The sequence below is a fragment of the Salmo salar genome, chromosome 11 (assembly GCF_965601325.2).
Source record: "Salmo salar chromosome 11, fSalSal1, whole genome shotgun sequence".
Classification (NCBI taxonomy): domain Eukaryota; kingdom Metazoa; phylum Chordata; class Actinopteri; order Salmoniformes; family Salmonidae; genus Salmo; species Salmo salar.
The window spans coordinates 80,001,090-80,015,543 of record NC_138301.1 but is presented as its reverse complement, the minus strand read 5'-3'; the positions used below and the strand labels follow the sequence as shown (position 1 = coordinate 80,015,543).

Genomic DNA, 14,454 nt, shown 5'->3' with positions numbered 1-14,454 from the left:
GAGAGTAAAGAGATGTATAAAGAGGGCGCGAGACATGATAAGCCCAGAGAACAGAGGAAGAGACCAATGCAGTGGATGAGGGGGAGTCAGGTTACCCTTACTATAGTCTTCCCTCCTGCTTCACATGACAGAGCTCACCCTCCTCTCCTAAGCCGACATGGCACATACTTTCACCACGCCACATGTTGTAGGTAGAAGTCACCCCTAACCTCAGATATTGGGTCAGATATTTTTTCACCCCGCAGAATGGTAAAGGTTGGTATTTTGGTATTTTATTACGATCCCCATTAGCTGTTTGCGAAAGCAGCAGCTACTCTTCCTGGGGTCCACACAAAATATGACATAATACAGGACATTAATAGACAAGAACAGCTCAAGGACAGAACTACATACGTTTAAAAAGGCACACATAGCCTACATATCAATACATACACACAAAATATCTATGTCAAATAGGGGAGAGGCGTTGTGCTGTGAGGTGTTGCTTTATTTGTTTTTTTTAACCCAGGTTTGCTGGTCATTTGAGCAATATGAGATGGAAGGGAATAGCTCTTTAAAATGCTACACTCTGATCCGAGACTTGTGGTTAAGGACTACTCAAGCATGTAAATCCCTAGTTTAATTGGGTCTGATGGAGACATACTGGTTCAAGATACATAGATGATACAAATCTACAGATACTTTGCTGTTGATAATGATCCTATCATCAGTGCAGACCTATCTCAAACACACATTTATTTAGATATGCATTCTAATTCCTATTTCTACATTTACCTTGTGTTGTGTTGAGGTGAATGTTTAGGCTGGAGATGTGAATCTGTTTTCCTAAGAGCTCTTTCATTGACTGATGAAAAGAAGAGGGTATTGATATGGTACAACAGCAGAGCACACATCTACGACAGCTGCTGTGTCACTACTGAGATTCTGCTGGGGAGAAGACTGGAGACCACATCTTCACTAAATTGGCTGTGAGACTAATACATAACATTGTGTTTGGTATCTCAAAGTGCAACAACAAAAAGTGGCAAAGAATCCACACACACATTCTTAGCATCGTAAAGCAATTGGATTACTAGGTACGTTAAATACCTAACTCAATTGAGCCATGAATGTCAGGCAGTACTTTATTATTTATTTTATTTAACCTTTATATAACAAGGCAAGTCAGTTCAGAACAAATTCTTATTTACAATGACAGTCTACCCCGGCCAAATCCGGACAACGCTGGGCCAATTGTGCACCGCCCTATGGGACTCCCAATCACGGCTGAATGTGATACAGCCTGGATACGAACCAGGGACTGTAGTGACACCTCTTGCACTGAGATGCAGTGCCTTAGACCGCTGCGCCAATCGGGAGCCCGAGTTTGCTTTTCCATGTACTTACAGTACACTATTTAGTAGTCTTTTCCAATTACAAAAATAAAACCTAATTGCCTTGATGACAACAGGCAAAATAATTAATGGCACAAGTTAAACTGAAGGCAACTTCAAGCTTGGAGTTTAGAATGTGTCATATGAAGGCTCCTATACGTCTATCCAACTAGTCCACGGCCAACAAACTACCGGTGATGCGTTGAGCAGTCCCCCCCATCTCAGACTAATTTCCCTTGGCCGATTCCACATGTTAAATCGAGAACAACTATGAGAAACAGAGACCAACTGGGACCACACACTGTGCCAATTATTTCAACTGGCTGTAGTTTGATAGATGTGTAGGAGCCTAATAAGTAATACTTAAAGGAACACCTGAGAGGATGAAGTGTCTGCCCGTTTCAACCTAAGAAGAGTAAGTGAAAATGGAGAACTATGTACTCCCTTTCAGCAGCTACTGGTTGTGTTGGAGTGGGGAGGAGGGAAGAGGGAGAGAAAGAGAGAGTTTTCTAAAGTATACAATCACAATATCTGTTGCATTAATAAAAAAATTTAATCACAGAAGTGTTATTTATTTCACTCTCTGGGAGAAAACCAACAAATGAAAGTGAGAATAAACAAAGAAAAAATGGACAATGGACAATTCGGTCGCATCCCAGCTATGTTTCATAAGCTTGCGTTATACTTCTATAATTCATATACTTTTCCTTTTCTTCAAGGTATTTTAAGGTAAGGTAAAAAATATTGTATGCAAGTTTTTTTTAAATCTCACTTATAAGCATCATTTTCTTTCGATATAGTTATCTTTCTAAATAAAAAGGAAACCATTCATCCAGTTGTTACTGTCCAGAGGCGTAGTGTAACATCAGTGGTGTGGCAGTGCTGATGCCTGGGCTCTGAGACAGAGTGTTGGTACCTTATCAATGATGCCCTATACACTCTTGGCTGGCTGGGTGAAAGTAGTAGTAGCAGCTCCTCTGGATTTCACCCAGTGATCAATTCCAATGGCCATATCAGAAGGCTCCCGCGGTGGGTGGGTAAAGACGTCCGCATACTTCCCATCCAAAACAGTTTGCGCATATATTATGATGAAATTTACGTTTTTGTTCGTTTTGGCCTATGGCAAGGGGGTTTTCAGCTGTTCGTGCACACTATGTCATTAATTTAGATGTTTTTGAAGAGATGTTTTTACATCTAAGACATTTGGTGCAGTATTTCTCAAATAAAAAAAATTGCATTAAAACAATTAGTCTCTCGTTGAATGAAAACAATCATTTTATTGAAAAATCCCTATTGTTGTCCAATCTGGCAAAAGGGGCTACCGACTTCCTTCGGGCTACCCACTTCCTCCGGCTTGCATTCGAGAGAAAAAATGTGCACAAACAGCCCGAAAAAACCCTTGCAGAAGACCAAATGTACAAAAAATTTCTACATTTTTGCATAATATATGCACAAAATGTTCTGAACTGGGAAGCAGGCTCCCGCGGGATGGGACGCACACAGTAGGAAGAGACTGTCCTTTCTTGTTGCCGACAGGTTAATAAGCCTGCCACTCTCTTGATACCAAGCCACATTGTTATGGGAGGTGACACACTGCTCTGCTCCCATCTGACAAGATAAAATAAGTTACTTTAAAATAAAATAAGTCCCAGGAAACAGACCTTGTAAATATTGCCAGGCATTTATATGTAAAAACGACAAAAGCATTCACTCATCCGCCATGTTTAGGCCTACAGTATTTGTTTTGGAGGGTGACATGATACTGTGAGCTAACTACGTTAGCACAAGTCTTCAATTTAGTCTCAGAGGCCTTCAGATAAGCCTGCAGATACAGTTCATCTCTCCGTAACGTTTCTCATTATAATTGTCTGTTAAAGGCCCTGCTATGGTACAGCCAAAGTTATATAGCTTCCCCCCATCAATTAACACACCAAATATTAACCCCCAGAAAAATGACAATTGTTCTAGACATTCCTTTCTACTACTTTCACTAACTTGTAAGGTAACACACACACTGCCACATAGGAGAGAGCTAGAACAGGGATACAATGGATGCTGGTTATCTCCTTACAAGGAGCAATGGAAATAATAGCTGCATTAATGGATTCAACTCCTTACTCTTAAATATATATCTATATTTTAAAGGAAACATTTATTATAAAGATTTCATTGGCTTCTTATATTGTTATGAAAACCAAGTTGCTGGTTTTGAGGATATTTCTTTCTTTTTTTACAAAACATAATTTCATTTCTTTTTTTTTAACCAATGAGAAAGGTCTCATTTAGACACTCTTTGCCCCATAACTTTCATTAAACTCCAGGTTTTAATAATACATCAATAATGGTTCCCATTTCAAACGTACTTTTTACGCCACGATATTTGTTTGTATTAAAGTTCGATTCGTCATGCACTTAAATCTGTAATTTCTGCCACATATAATATTGCAAATCTCACTGTGTGAACTGAACTCTATCAGCTGTTTCAACTAATCAGTCATCATCCACCTCCTCTCCCTCCGACTCCTCTTTCCTCTCGTACATTTTATCCCGCTGTCGCTCCTGGATCTCTTTCATTTCCTCGGCGTACCGGCTGAAAGCACCTCCGAACTTTCCCCATGCTTTGAACGGGATGGTGATAGAGTTCCTGTAGCTCGGTTTGACCTCGCTCACTCGCAGGAACACGCCGTATTTGTTTGATCCAACGTCGAAAAAGAACCGTTTAGAGTCCACCATGATGGATGTGCCCTCAGGAAGCTCCCCATAGCCCCCAACCGCCGTTCCACAGGCCAATTCCTCGTCGTCTCCACCATAATCATCTATAAGCTTTGCAAGGGCGTCTCTAAACTCTATTAAGCCTTGGGCCGGAAGGGCTATGGTCTGGCCGGCCTGCATGCCTCCTCCTGGCCCACCTACTCCGAACCCGGGCCCTCGGTTGACGGTCTGTCGGATCCGCAAGAACCTCCCCCGCTGGTTCTCCTTCAGATCGAGGTAGTATTTACGGTTCTCCCGGACCAAGAACTCGCTCTTCAGGGCTCGCCTGGGCCCACCGTCCTCTCCGACCGAGGACTGTGCGATCTGCTCCGGGCTGCTAGGCCCCAATTGGGCGTAGTGCTCTATGAAATCCCCCAGGTAATCGCGAAACTCCGCCGCAACTGACATGGACAGGGTCAGGCGACTTTTGGAGCCCCCGGCCCCCACCTCGGCAATTTTGATGAACCTGCCCTTGTTGTTCTGCTTGACATCCAGGTAGAAGCGCTTGTTCTGGATGTCCAGCCGCTTGGACGCCAGCTCCTGCGTCTCCTGCTCTCTCTGGAAGGGCTGGTACCCGCTCCCACCTCCCCCTCCGCCGCTGCTGCCACCGCGCTCGCTCCCACTGTCACCATCCGCCATCTTCAGCACCGCCAGCCAGCTTCTCCCTCTTATGAGTATCTCCGTCTCCGCGTGCACACCCCCTTCTTGGTCACCACCAAAACCCTCCCCGAGCGCTCCCACATTGGCCTTGGGTCTGCCAATCACGCCATGTTCAACGAGTTTGTTTTCTCATTGGTCGTTTTCCGCTGGCTATCACGCCTACGTCTTAACATTCCTACATGTCATTGGCTTAGATGTAGGTTCTGTTGACGTAATTATCGTGGACCACATCACCGTCCAATCAACGGGCCACAATGTTGTTACAACAATTTTTACTATGGAGTACCAATAAATTGTAGCAGATCATTTTCTCTGCAGTTGCTATGTCATTTAAGGCAAACTGGGCAAGCGTTAAATTCTAGACTGGGGAATACTACATACATAAAAGCAGTAATAAAAGCAACTCCTTATGTCATAACTGTTACAGTTATACTGTACGGTGACAGTAATTTTACAATGTCACAAATGAGCACTCAATTACACTGATATTAATACATTTAACCTTGCACCTTTTTATGGACCTAATTTCCTCACGTAGGCTACTATGGTTCTAAAATACTTAGCCATGTGACTCCTAATATTTTCCCTGTCACCCAGATATGAATGTGAATATTTGATGTTGCTATTAATTCCACCACAGTGGTGCCCATCACACCAATCATCCCAACAATCAGTCAGACAGTGTTGTAGCGAATTCAGAGGGGTTCTGATTCAGAGGCAAACACCTTACCAAAGATCGCTACACTATATACCCCTCCTTCACTATCTCACTTCTGACACCAGTGCAGCGAATTCAGTGATGGATTGTTTGAGACTCGAACCCAGGGCCCAGTTTAAAAAAATACATTTAATCCTGCTTTTTTTTTCCTGTGTTGTGTTAAATTCTGTTCCCCCTTCAGATGTTGTCTGCCTCGTCTTTTATGCAGTTTAAGAATCACAGGGGTGCTCAAACCACATGGATATTTCATTTTCTACGGAGGTGCCCTGATTTGTTATGCCCACCAATGCAGTTCCCAACCCATTTCAAATCCCAGCTCACCAAAGCTGCACCGACAGCAGGGGGAGATTCGTTCCACCACTGAGGAGTCCTGACTGGAATGGGCTTCTCTCACATGGAAGAGAGGATATCGAGGGGCTTTCCAAGGAGGGCATTATGGAGGTGGCAGGTAGCCTAGTGGTTAGAGTATTGGACTAGTAACTGAAAGGTTGCAAGATTGAATCCCTGAGCTGACAAGGTAAAAATCTGTCGTACTTTCCCTGAGCAAGACAGTTAACCCACTGTTCCTAGGCTGTCATTGAAAATAAGAATTTGTTCTTAACTGACTTGCCTAGTTAAATAAAGGTTAAAAAATGTGCTACAGAAAGTTTAGATAGAAGAATCTGCTTCTCTTTGGGTATATAGTGTAGCAACCTTTGGTAAAGTGATTGCCTCTGAATCAGAGACCCATTTTCAAGTGATTCATGATTCTTCAACTAGATAAGATTAGAGTAAACCATTTTTCTAACGTTGCATCCTCATGAATATGCTCCAGGTAAAAGGACAGCAGCCGACAGAGTGCCTAGCCTGCTCACCTATTACACAGGTTGCAAACATCAAGGTCCAGGGCTTTCAATCTACTGGCAGATTACCTGGGTCAAATAGGTATCAAATACTGTAAAGTAGACTAGTTGAGTGGCACTAAATTTACTAGCTTGGAGTTTGCACTTTTGGGACTTTTGTCATATTTCTATTGCTTATATTGTGTCTGCCAAACAAAATTACAGCGCTCAAGTATTTATCCCGGGTTTGGCAGCATCAAAGGTGAACAAGTGAGAGGGGAATAGAGTGACATAGGATTCAGGGAGGTCAGATTTATTGGTAGTGTGGTGGCTGAAGGTTTTTTTTTCATACAATGTAATGTTCTGAGCATCTGGAAAAGCACAATATAAATCCCATCATTATTCATTTAAAAACCTAAGTACAAATGTGGCATACTCATTCTGAATTGCACTGGAAAAGAAGACTAAACAATGTAAGGCATTATCTCTCACAATTCATATAAACTATGTAGTTTAAACTTGTCCATGCAAAATACTTTTTGTTATTTCATCTTAATTTACATGACTACACTACTGTAAGTCTACCAGACTAACTTCAATGGGGTAGGGACAACTGAATTACACGACATGACCAAAAGTATGTGGGCACATGCTCGTCGAACATCTCATTCCAAAATCATGGGCATTAATATGGAGTTGGTCCCCCCTTTGCTGCTAAAATAGGCTTTCCACTAGTTGTTGGAACATTGCTGTTGGGACTTGCTTCCATTCAGCCACAAGGGCATAAGTGAGGTTGGGCGATTAGGCATTCCAATTCATCCCAAAGGTGTTCGATGGGGTTGAGGTCAGGGCTCTGTGCAGGCCAGTCAAGTTCATCCACATCGATCTCGAAAAAACATTTCTGTATGGACCTTGCTTTGTGTACGGGGGCATTGTCATGCTGAAACAGGAAAGAGCCTTCCCCAAACTGTTACCACAAAGTTGAAGCACATAATTGTCTAGAATGTCATTGTATGCTGAAGCATTAAGATTTCCCTTCCTGGAACTAAGGGGCCTAGCCCGAACTGTGAAAAACCATTAAAACCAGACCATTATTCCTCCTCCACCAAACTTTACAGTTGGCACTGTGCATTCGGGCAGGTAGCATTCTCCTGGCATCTGCCAAACCCAGATTCGTCCGTTGGACTGCCAGATGGTGAAGTGTGATTCATCACTCCAGAGAACTCGTTTCCACTGCTCCAGGGTCCAATGGCAGCATGCTTTACACCACCCCAGCTGACTCTTGGCATTGCGCATGGTGATCTTAGCCTTGTGTGCAGTTTGGAACTCAGTAGTGAGTGTTGCAACCAAGGATAGAAGATTTTTACTAGCTATGCGCTTCAGCACTCGGTGGTCCCACTTCGCAGATGAGCCGCTGTTGCTCCTAGACGATTCCACTTCACAATAACAGCACTTACAGTTGACCAGGGCAGCTCTAGCAGGGCAGAAATTTGACAAACTGACTTGTTGGAAAGGTGACATGCCAAGATGGTACAATTGCATGGCCGTGTGCTCGAATCTATACAGCTGTCAGCAACGGGTTTGGTTGAAATAGCCGAATCCACTCATTTGAAGGGGTGTCCACATACTTTTGTATATATATTATATTATATTATATTATATTAAGAACAGTAGGGACGCCCTAAGTATCACGAATAGCACGGACCGCTGTAGTATTTCTCTTGCATTTATACTATCACAAAGCGTCCAATCCAGTTGCAGAGATGAGTATACACTGTACAAACACTATTGCAATTGGTTGAAGAGACTGTTCGAACCAATAAACAGAGACGCTATTGGTTGGCTCTGAAAACTCCTCATTCATTGCTTGCCTTTTTTGTTCTTCGGGTTTATTGTTTTTCTAGGTTTGGAAATACAACAGGGAAAACTCACCGGCGACATGGTAACGAGTTAAAAAATATATATATTGTATGTACGTTGTCTGTATTATAGGACAGATGATCGTAAATGTCATTACATTTTAGCACTGATATGCTAATTAAACTGGCTAGTAAGAGTAACTAGGATTCACGACTGCAAGCTTGATGCGTGCGAAATAGGACGTCGACGAACACTCGAAAACTAACGAAAGAGTGCCATCTAGCTACATTTACGCCACCTGGCTTACAACCGACTTGCTTCTCATGCTTTTTCAAACATATTTATCTAATATACGTTAAGTCCCGTCTCTTTCTGATGTAATATTCCAAGATATTCGCAAAGTTTGGATTGTTTATTGAGGTAGCTAGCTACGGTAACTAACGTTAGTTACCATCTCCTTACCTTAGCACTACCTGCTGTGGTAACAAGCTACAAATGTACCAATACATATTTCAGTTTTACCGAGATACCTAAACCATTCTTCCTTCGTATTTTTATTGTAGTTAGCTATAGAAAGGTATATTTTGGCTCTTTTTGTTTTCAAAATTGTCATGAATTGTCTTAGCGAGAACTCAAATGACAGTTTGCCAGTTACATAGCTAACGTTAGAAATCGGAAATGGTCCTTTATCTTTCAGTTGGTGGAGAGAAGTGTGTGTTATGAATCAGATTACTGTAATGACCAGTTGCATGTGCCTTCGGTTTGCTTGAAGTTACATCTACATTTTAGGTAGTCATTTGGCAGACGCTCTAATCCAGAGCGATTTACAGGAACAATTATTAAGTGCCTTGCTCAAGGGGATTCGAACCAGAGACCTTCCGGTTACTGGCCCAATGCTCTTAACCACTAGGCTACAAAAATTAATTGGAGGTTTTTAGTGTATTAATAATTTTTCTTTTGTACACCATCTTGCATCTTGTTTAGCTTGGTCACAGTTATACATCGCGCTGAGAATAAAAAAGTAAAAAACACATTTAATCACATTTATGCATCAGCCATTTCGCTGAATCTCATTGTCACTTTCTAGGCAGGAGGAAAAGCTGGAAAGGACAGTGGCAAAGCCAAGGCGAAGGCTGTGTCTCGCTCCCAAAGGGCTGGACTCCAGGCATGTACCTACATCTCTTTTCCCCGGGTTTTCTCTGTTGTATCAGTCACAAGTGAATCCTGCAACACAGATAAATGGACAACTTCTACCTAGAGCATTTCTGACTGTGTGTGTTGTAGTTCCCGGTGGGTCGTATCCACAGACACCTGAAGACCCGGACCACCAGCCACGGCAGAGTGGGAGCCACCGCAGCAGTATACAGCGCCGCCATCTTGGAGTACCTCACGGCTGAGGTGAGATGTTTTTATTTAACCATATATATATATATTTTTTTTTCAAGGAAGCTCATTGAGTGCTCTGAGGTCAATCAAGCAGTGTTTTACTCCAACCCTACCCTAATTGGCAAAGACTGAGACTATTGTTGTGTCACTCTCAGGTGTTGGAGTTGGCAGGGAATGCCTCTAAGGATCTGAAGGTGAAGCGTATCACTCCGCGTCACTTACAGTTGGCCATCCGCGGAGACGAGGAATTGGACTCACTCATCAAGGCCACCATCGCTGGAGGAGGTGAGTTTTAAACTCTTGGATTGGATTCATCTATTGGTCTTCCAGAAACTCAGTGTTTTACATTACATGGGGGCAAACACCTCTTCACCTACCAATGTGTAGCAATAGCATCACACATTCATAATGTCCCTTTCTCTCCCTCATGCAGGTGTAATTCCTCACATCCACAAGTCTCTGATTGGAAAGAAGGGCCAGCAGAAGACTGCATAGAGGAAGTGACCTCACACCACCAGGAATTTTATTTTATTTATTTAACTAGGCAAGTCAGGAAGGAAAGGGGAGCCATATTGATTTTGTTTTGCATATTTGTTTGGGTAATTTTGTAACCGTAGTCTTTCTAGGGAGGTGTGTAGTCTTTGAGGTATGTGTTGGTTTGTTCTGTTTTAAAGGTGAAAGGTGGGGTGTTTAGGGAAGTTTTTAGATTTTTTTTTCTGACAAGAAACTTGTACATTCTGTACATAGACCAACAAATGCAGAAGTTCTTGTCATGTTCTGAAAAAGTTTGAGTTGATTGGATTTTGCTCCAAAAGTGTTTTATACTTACCAAGTTTAAAAAAATATTTTAAACAACCTGTGTCTGTTTTAGTCATAATATAATTTCTTATTTAGCTTTGACCTTGCTTAACTTCAGAGATACAGGAGTTCTGAGATTATTTCATTGTATTCCATGGAGACAGAAGGTTCTCACGTGTGAATTTGTGGGGGGGGGGGGGGGAATTGGACAGAATTTTTATTTAACTAGGCAAGCCAGTTAAGAACAAACTCTTATTTACAATGATGGCCAAACCTGGATAACGCTGGGCCAATTGTGCACCGCCCTATGGGACTCCCAGTCACAGCTGGATGTGATACAGCCTGGATTCAAACCAGTGACTGTAAATGCTTTTTGTACTGAGATGCTGTGCCACTCAGGAGCCCAATGAAGTCCATTTAGGTGTATCGTTTGTTCTGAAAAATCTATTACATTTTCACCACAAATTCATGTGTGGACCATCTTTCTCTCTTATGGATTGTGTGAGTTAGCTGTGTACTGACTCATCCACACAGTATGACAAGTTCTTTGTCAGGCACTAGATGGCCATTTGTAAACTGGTCGGAGCTATTGAGGTGTTTGAAGTTACTGTACAATGAAAACAGTCCATATTCAGGCAATGGGATTATGTTTTTCATTTTATTTTAACACAATACTTACAAATATATATAAATCAAGTGGAAGAACTGAGATTCTGATTAATAATGCAATTGAAAACAAACTTTCATTTTATCCACACTTTTATACAGCAGCCACATGACTTGAAACCGATCCAATAAAACTATTAACAATTTTATACTTAAATAGAAATTACAGTATGACAAAAGGAGAGCAGAAACACATTCATTGTTGCTCTCTACCCTGAGTGGAGAACTTTACAATTTCACCACTGATTTAACCAGCTTTTTCTGTAGTCAATACATTAGATGAGAAGTGGAAGCCAGTGAAAATGTATTGGGATGCGTCTCACTAGTCTAAAGTAGTTGCCTTAAAACCACTTTAGACTACTGAGATATCATCCAAAAGTTTTAATACTGGTGAGTGTAAGGCTGGTATGACCCAGTAGTGGGCATCACCAGGCCTGGGAGGCTGGAGTACTGGTAGAAAGAGTCCAGGGGGAGGACGGGGAGGCTGGGCAGGGCTGGACTGGCTGTGGATGAGCTGAAGTGTGGGTGGAGGAATGGTGTGGCAGTGCCCCCCTCTGCTCCTGCATGATGGGGGTGGTAGGGGCCATGGTGGTAGGCATGTAGCTCGGGGTAGTGCAGCAGGTGAGAGGCTACTTTAGCCTGGCACGCTTGGGCAAGAGCGTCCTGGACCATCCTCTTCATCCTCATACGCCTGTTCTGGAACCAGTTACGGATCTGAGGAGAAATAGACAGGTGTTTTAGACACAGCGATCAAAGAAACCTTTGATAACCATTGCAATAGAGTCCCTATATGTATTTGTGTCTCTCTGCATTGCCTACCTGTTTGTCTGAGAGGTTGAGTTTCTTGCAGAGCTCAACCTTGTCCCGAGTTCCCAGGTAAGCGTTCCTCTTGAAGGCCCTCTCCAGACTGTTGATCTGCTCCGCTGTGTAGGCTGTACGTGGCCGCCTACCCGTAGGGGGAGAAGAGGAGCCGTCCAGGGGCGTGGTTGGGGAGAGGGAGCGCCCGCCCTCACTCTCGTACCCTGACGTTTCCCCCTCTGTTCCACTAATGAAGCCAGTCTCAGCCACTACTGAAGAAAGGGAGAAAAGATTTCAAATCAATCCATATGCTACATCATAGTGGTTTCCAAAACTTTTGTGTTCTCTGAACCTTTCAAACACAACCATGTCTCCAGACATCAACTCAGTCTGAAGTGAGTCCTAACTATAGAGATTTCAGCACTATAAGAGCAAAATCAGATGTAGCTATTTCTAAAGAATTCTGTTAATTCAATCAACACATAGCTCAAAACACACCCACAAACAAGACACATTTTCAATGAATGTATGGTTCCCATGTAAACTCAGATCCTGAGTTGATTTAAGGGAGTGAACCTACCTTGGTGCTTGTGGTGGAGGGGGCTACTCCTCTTAGCTGTCTCAGAGCCTGCCAGGCTGGGATTGCTGCATAGGATGAGCCCGTGTCCTCTCCTCACCTGGTTCTCTGTCTGGTTCTCTTGATTCTTAGGTCTCGGTCGGCAGTAGAACCCAGGCAAGCTCTCAGGGTGGGTCCCAGAGGTGATGGTGGGTCCAGCCGCAACGGATGTCCAGGAAGAGTTGGGAAGCGAGGGGCTCGTGCTGCCCGATGCTCGACTACTCTGGGCCAGCCACTCAATGGAGTAATGTCCCCTCATGGTTGGATGATGGAAATATGCAACAAAATTAACCCAAATCCTGTTGTTGGGGTGGAAAAATGTGTTCTTTTGGATGGATAGATAGAATCTAATGCATCTTATCCTTCAGGTTCCTGCAGACAAAGTTCGCAGAGCTGGGTAAGTCCAGTGAAGAGTGTGTGTGTGTGTGTGTTCTTCTCTCTCAGTGGGTCATTGTCCTGATAAATGGAGTAATGATCTGAGTCTCAGCAGTAGAGTCAGTATTTATGCAGGGCATACCTCCTCATTTACAACTCGCTCAGCCCAGGATCAAAGAACACATCCTTCCCTCCCTTCTTCCCTCCCTCCTTCAGTTTTCACAACTGCAGAAATTAAGACGTCTCAATTGGCCTGTATGAGGCCATTACCCGCTGGCTCCAGTGAGTCTGGAGAGCCTCCCCCCAAACACAGTCACATCCTTACTGTCCTCTCCTCTCTCAATCAGGGTTGTGCTCAATTCTAATTGAATTCACTGATTTGAATTTGAAATTCAGAAATGTAAAAATGTTTTAAATAAATACTACTTTACAGTTTATTGAGAAGTCATTGAAAATAAATGCCAATTTTTCAATTATTGATTTGTAACTGTTAGTTTACTTCCGAATTGAGCCCGCCCAACCCTGCTCGCAATATAGCCCCATCTGTGTATAAGTGTGTGTGAGAGAGAGCTCATTACTTCATCCTGTTCATGTATTCTCAAATAACATTGTATATTCACTTCCTTTAACATTAAATATTTTGCTCCTGCTCCTCGGCTCTACCCATGGAATGAAAATAATATGAATATCATTAACTCTTCCAATAACACCTATTCTCGTGTATTTCGTAATATAAAATTATAGGATAACTTCATACATTCCATGATCTGTCCTGTTGATGCTACCCACATGAAAAAAATATGATAGTGTATACTATGGTAGGAAAAGCATAGTATTCACAGTAGTATTTTTGTAGACTTTACTGTAGTACTTACAGTATACTGTAGTATAAATACTGTAGTGAAATTGTTTTTGCATATACTATAGTATTTACTGTAGTGTTTTTGGGGACATTACTAAAGTGTTTTTGTTTTATTATCTTTAACTTAGAAGTGGAGGGCTTTCTCCTTGAGGAAACCTACTGGAGAAATACTAAAATAGCAAATGTTCCATCATCTGTAGGTAGGTAGGTGACACTGGGTTCTGAATGGAGAGTTCAGCACATCTGCTCTTTTCTATAACCATAGGGAACACAATATGGTTTATACTTAGCATGTCGGTTTCTCACTTATGGGTGGCACAAATTGGGATATAAGGGAGGGTGGAATGGGCAGAGTATACAGTATTTTCTACATTGTGTAAATAATAGTGAAGACATCTAAACTATGAAATAACACATGGAATCATGTAGAAACCAGAAAAGTGTTAAACAAATCTAAATATATTTTATATTTGAAGTTCTTCAAAGTAGCTACCCCTTGCCCTGATGACAGCTTTGCACACTCTTGGTATTCTCTCAACCAGCTTCATGAGGAATGCTTTTCCAACAGTCTTGAAGGAGGTCCCACAAAGACACGGCGGTTGGAACCAACAATCTCAAATTTGGACTCATCAAACCAAAGGACAGATTTCCACCGTTTAGTGATCCAAGCAAGTGTCTTCTTATTATTGGTGTAGTTTAGTAGTGGATTCTTTGCAGCAATTCGACAATGAAGGCCTGATTCACGCAATATCCTCTAAACAGTTGATGTT

General features: G+C 42.4%; 2 protein-coding genes and 1 non-coding gene across 3 annotated transcripts; 1 reads left to right on the top strand and 2 right to left on the bottom strand.

Moving 5' to 3' along the window:
* Positions 1–1,907: 1,907 nt before the first annotated feature.
* Positions 1,908–4,784, bottom strand: LOC106562912 (transcriptional regulator protein Pur-beta). The gene has a single exon (XM_014128006.3). The coding sequence runs from the start codon at positions 4,761–4,763 to the stop codon at positions 3,864–3,866; it is 900 nt and encodes a 299-aa protein (XP_013983481.1). The 5' UTR covers positions 4,764–4,784; the 3' UTR covers positions 1,908–3,863.
* Positions 4,785–8,153: 3,369 nt separating this feature from the next.
* LOC106562913 (histone H2A.V) lies at positions 8,154–10,424 on the top strand. The gene is made up of 5 exons (XM_014128007.3): positions 8,154–8,265; positions 9,271–9,348; positions 9,468–9,581; positions 9,725–9,854; positions 10,003–10,424. The coding sequence occupies exons 1-5, from the start codon at positions 8,263–8,265 to the stop codon at positions 10,062–10,064; spliced, it is 387 nt and encodes a 128-aa protein (XP_013983482.1). The 5' UTR covers positions 8,154–8,262; the 3' UTR covers positions 10,065–10,424.
* Positions 10,425–13,817: 3,393 nt separating this feature from the next.
* LOC123725303 (U7 small nuclear RNA) lies at positions 13,818–13,872 on the bottom strand. Its single transcript, XR_006757801.1, has one exon. It is a non-coding gene; the product is annotated as a U7 small nuclear RNA (small nuclear RNA).
* Between the last annotated feature and the right edge of the window lie 582 nt (positions 13,873–14,454).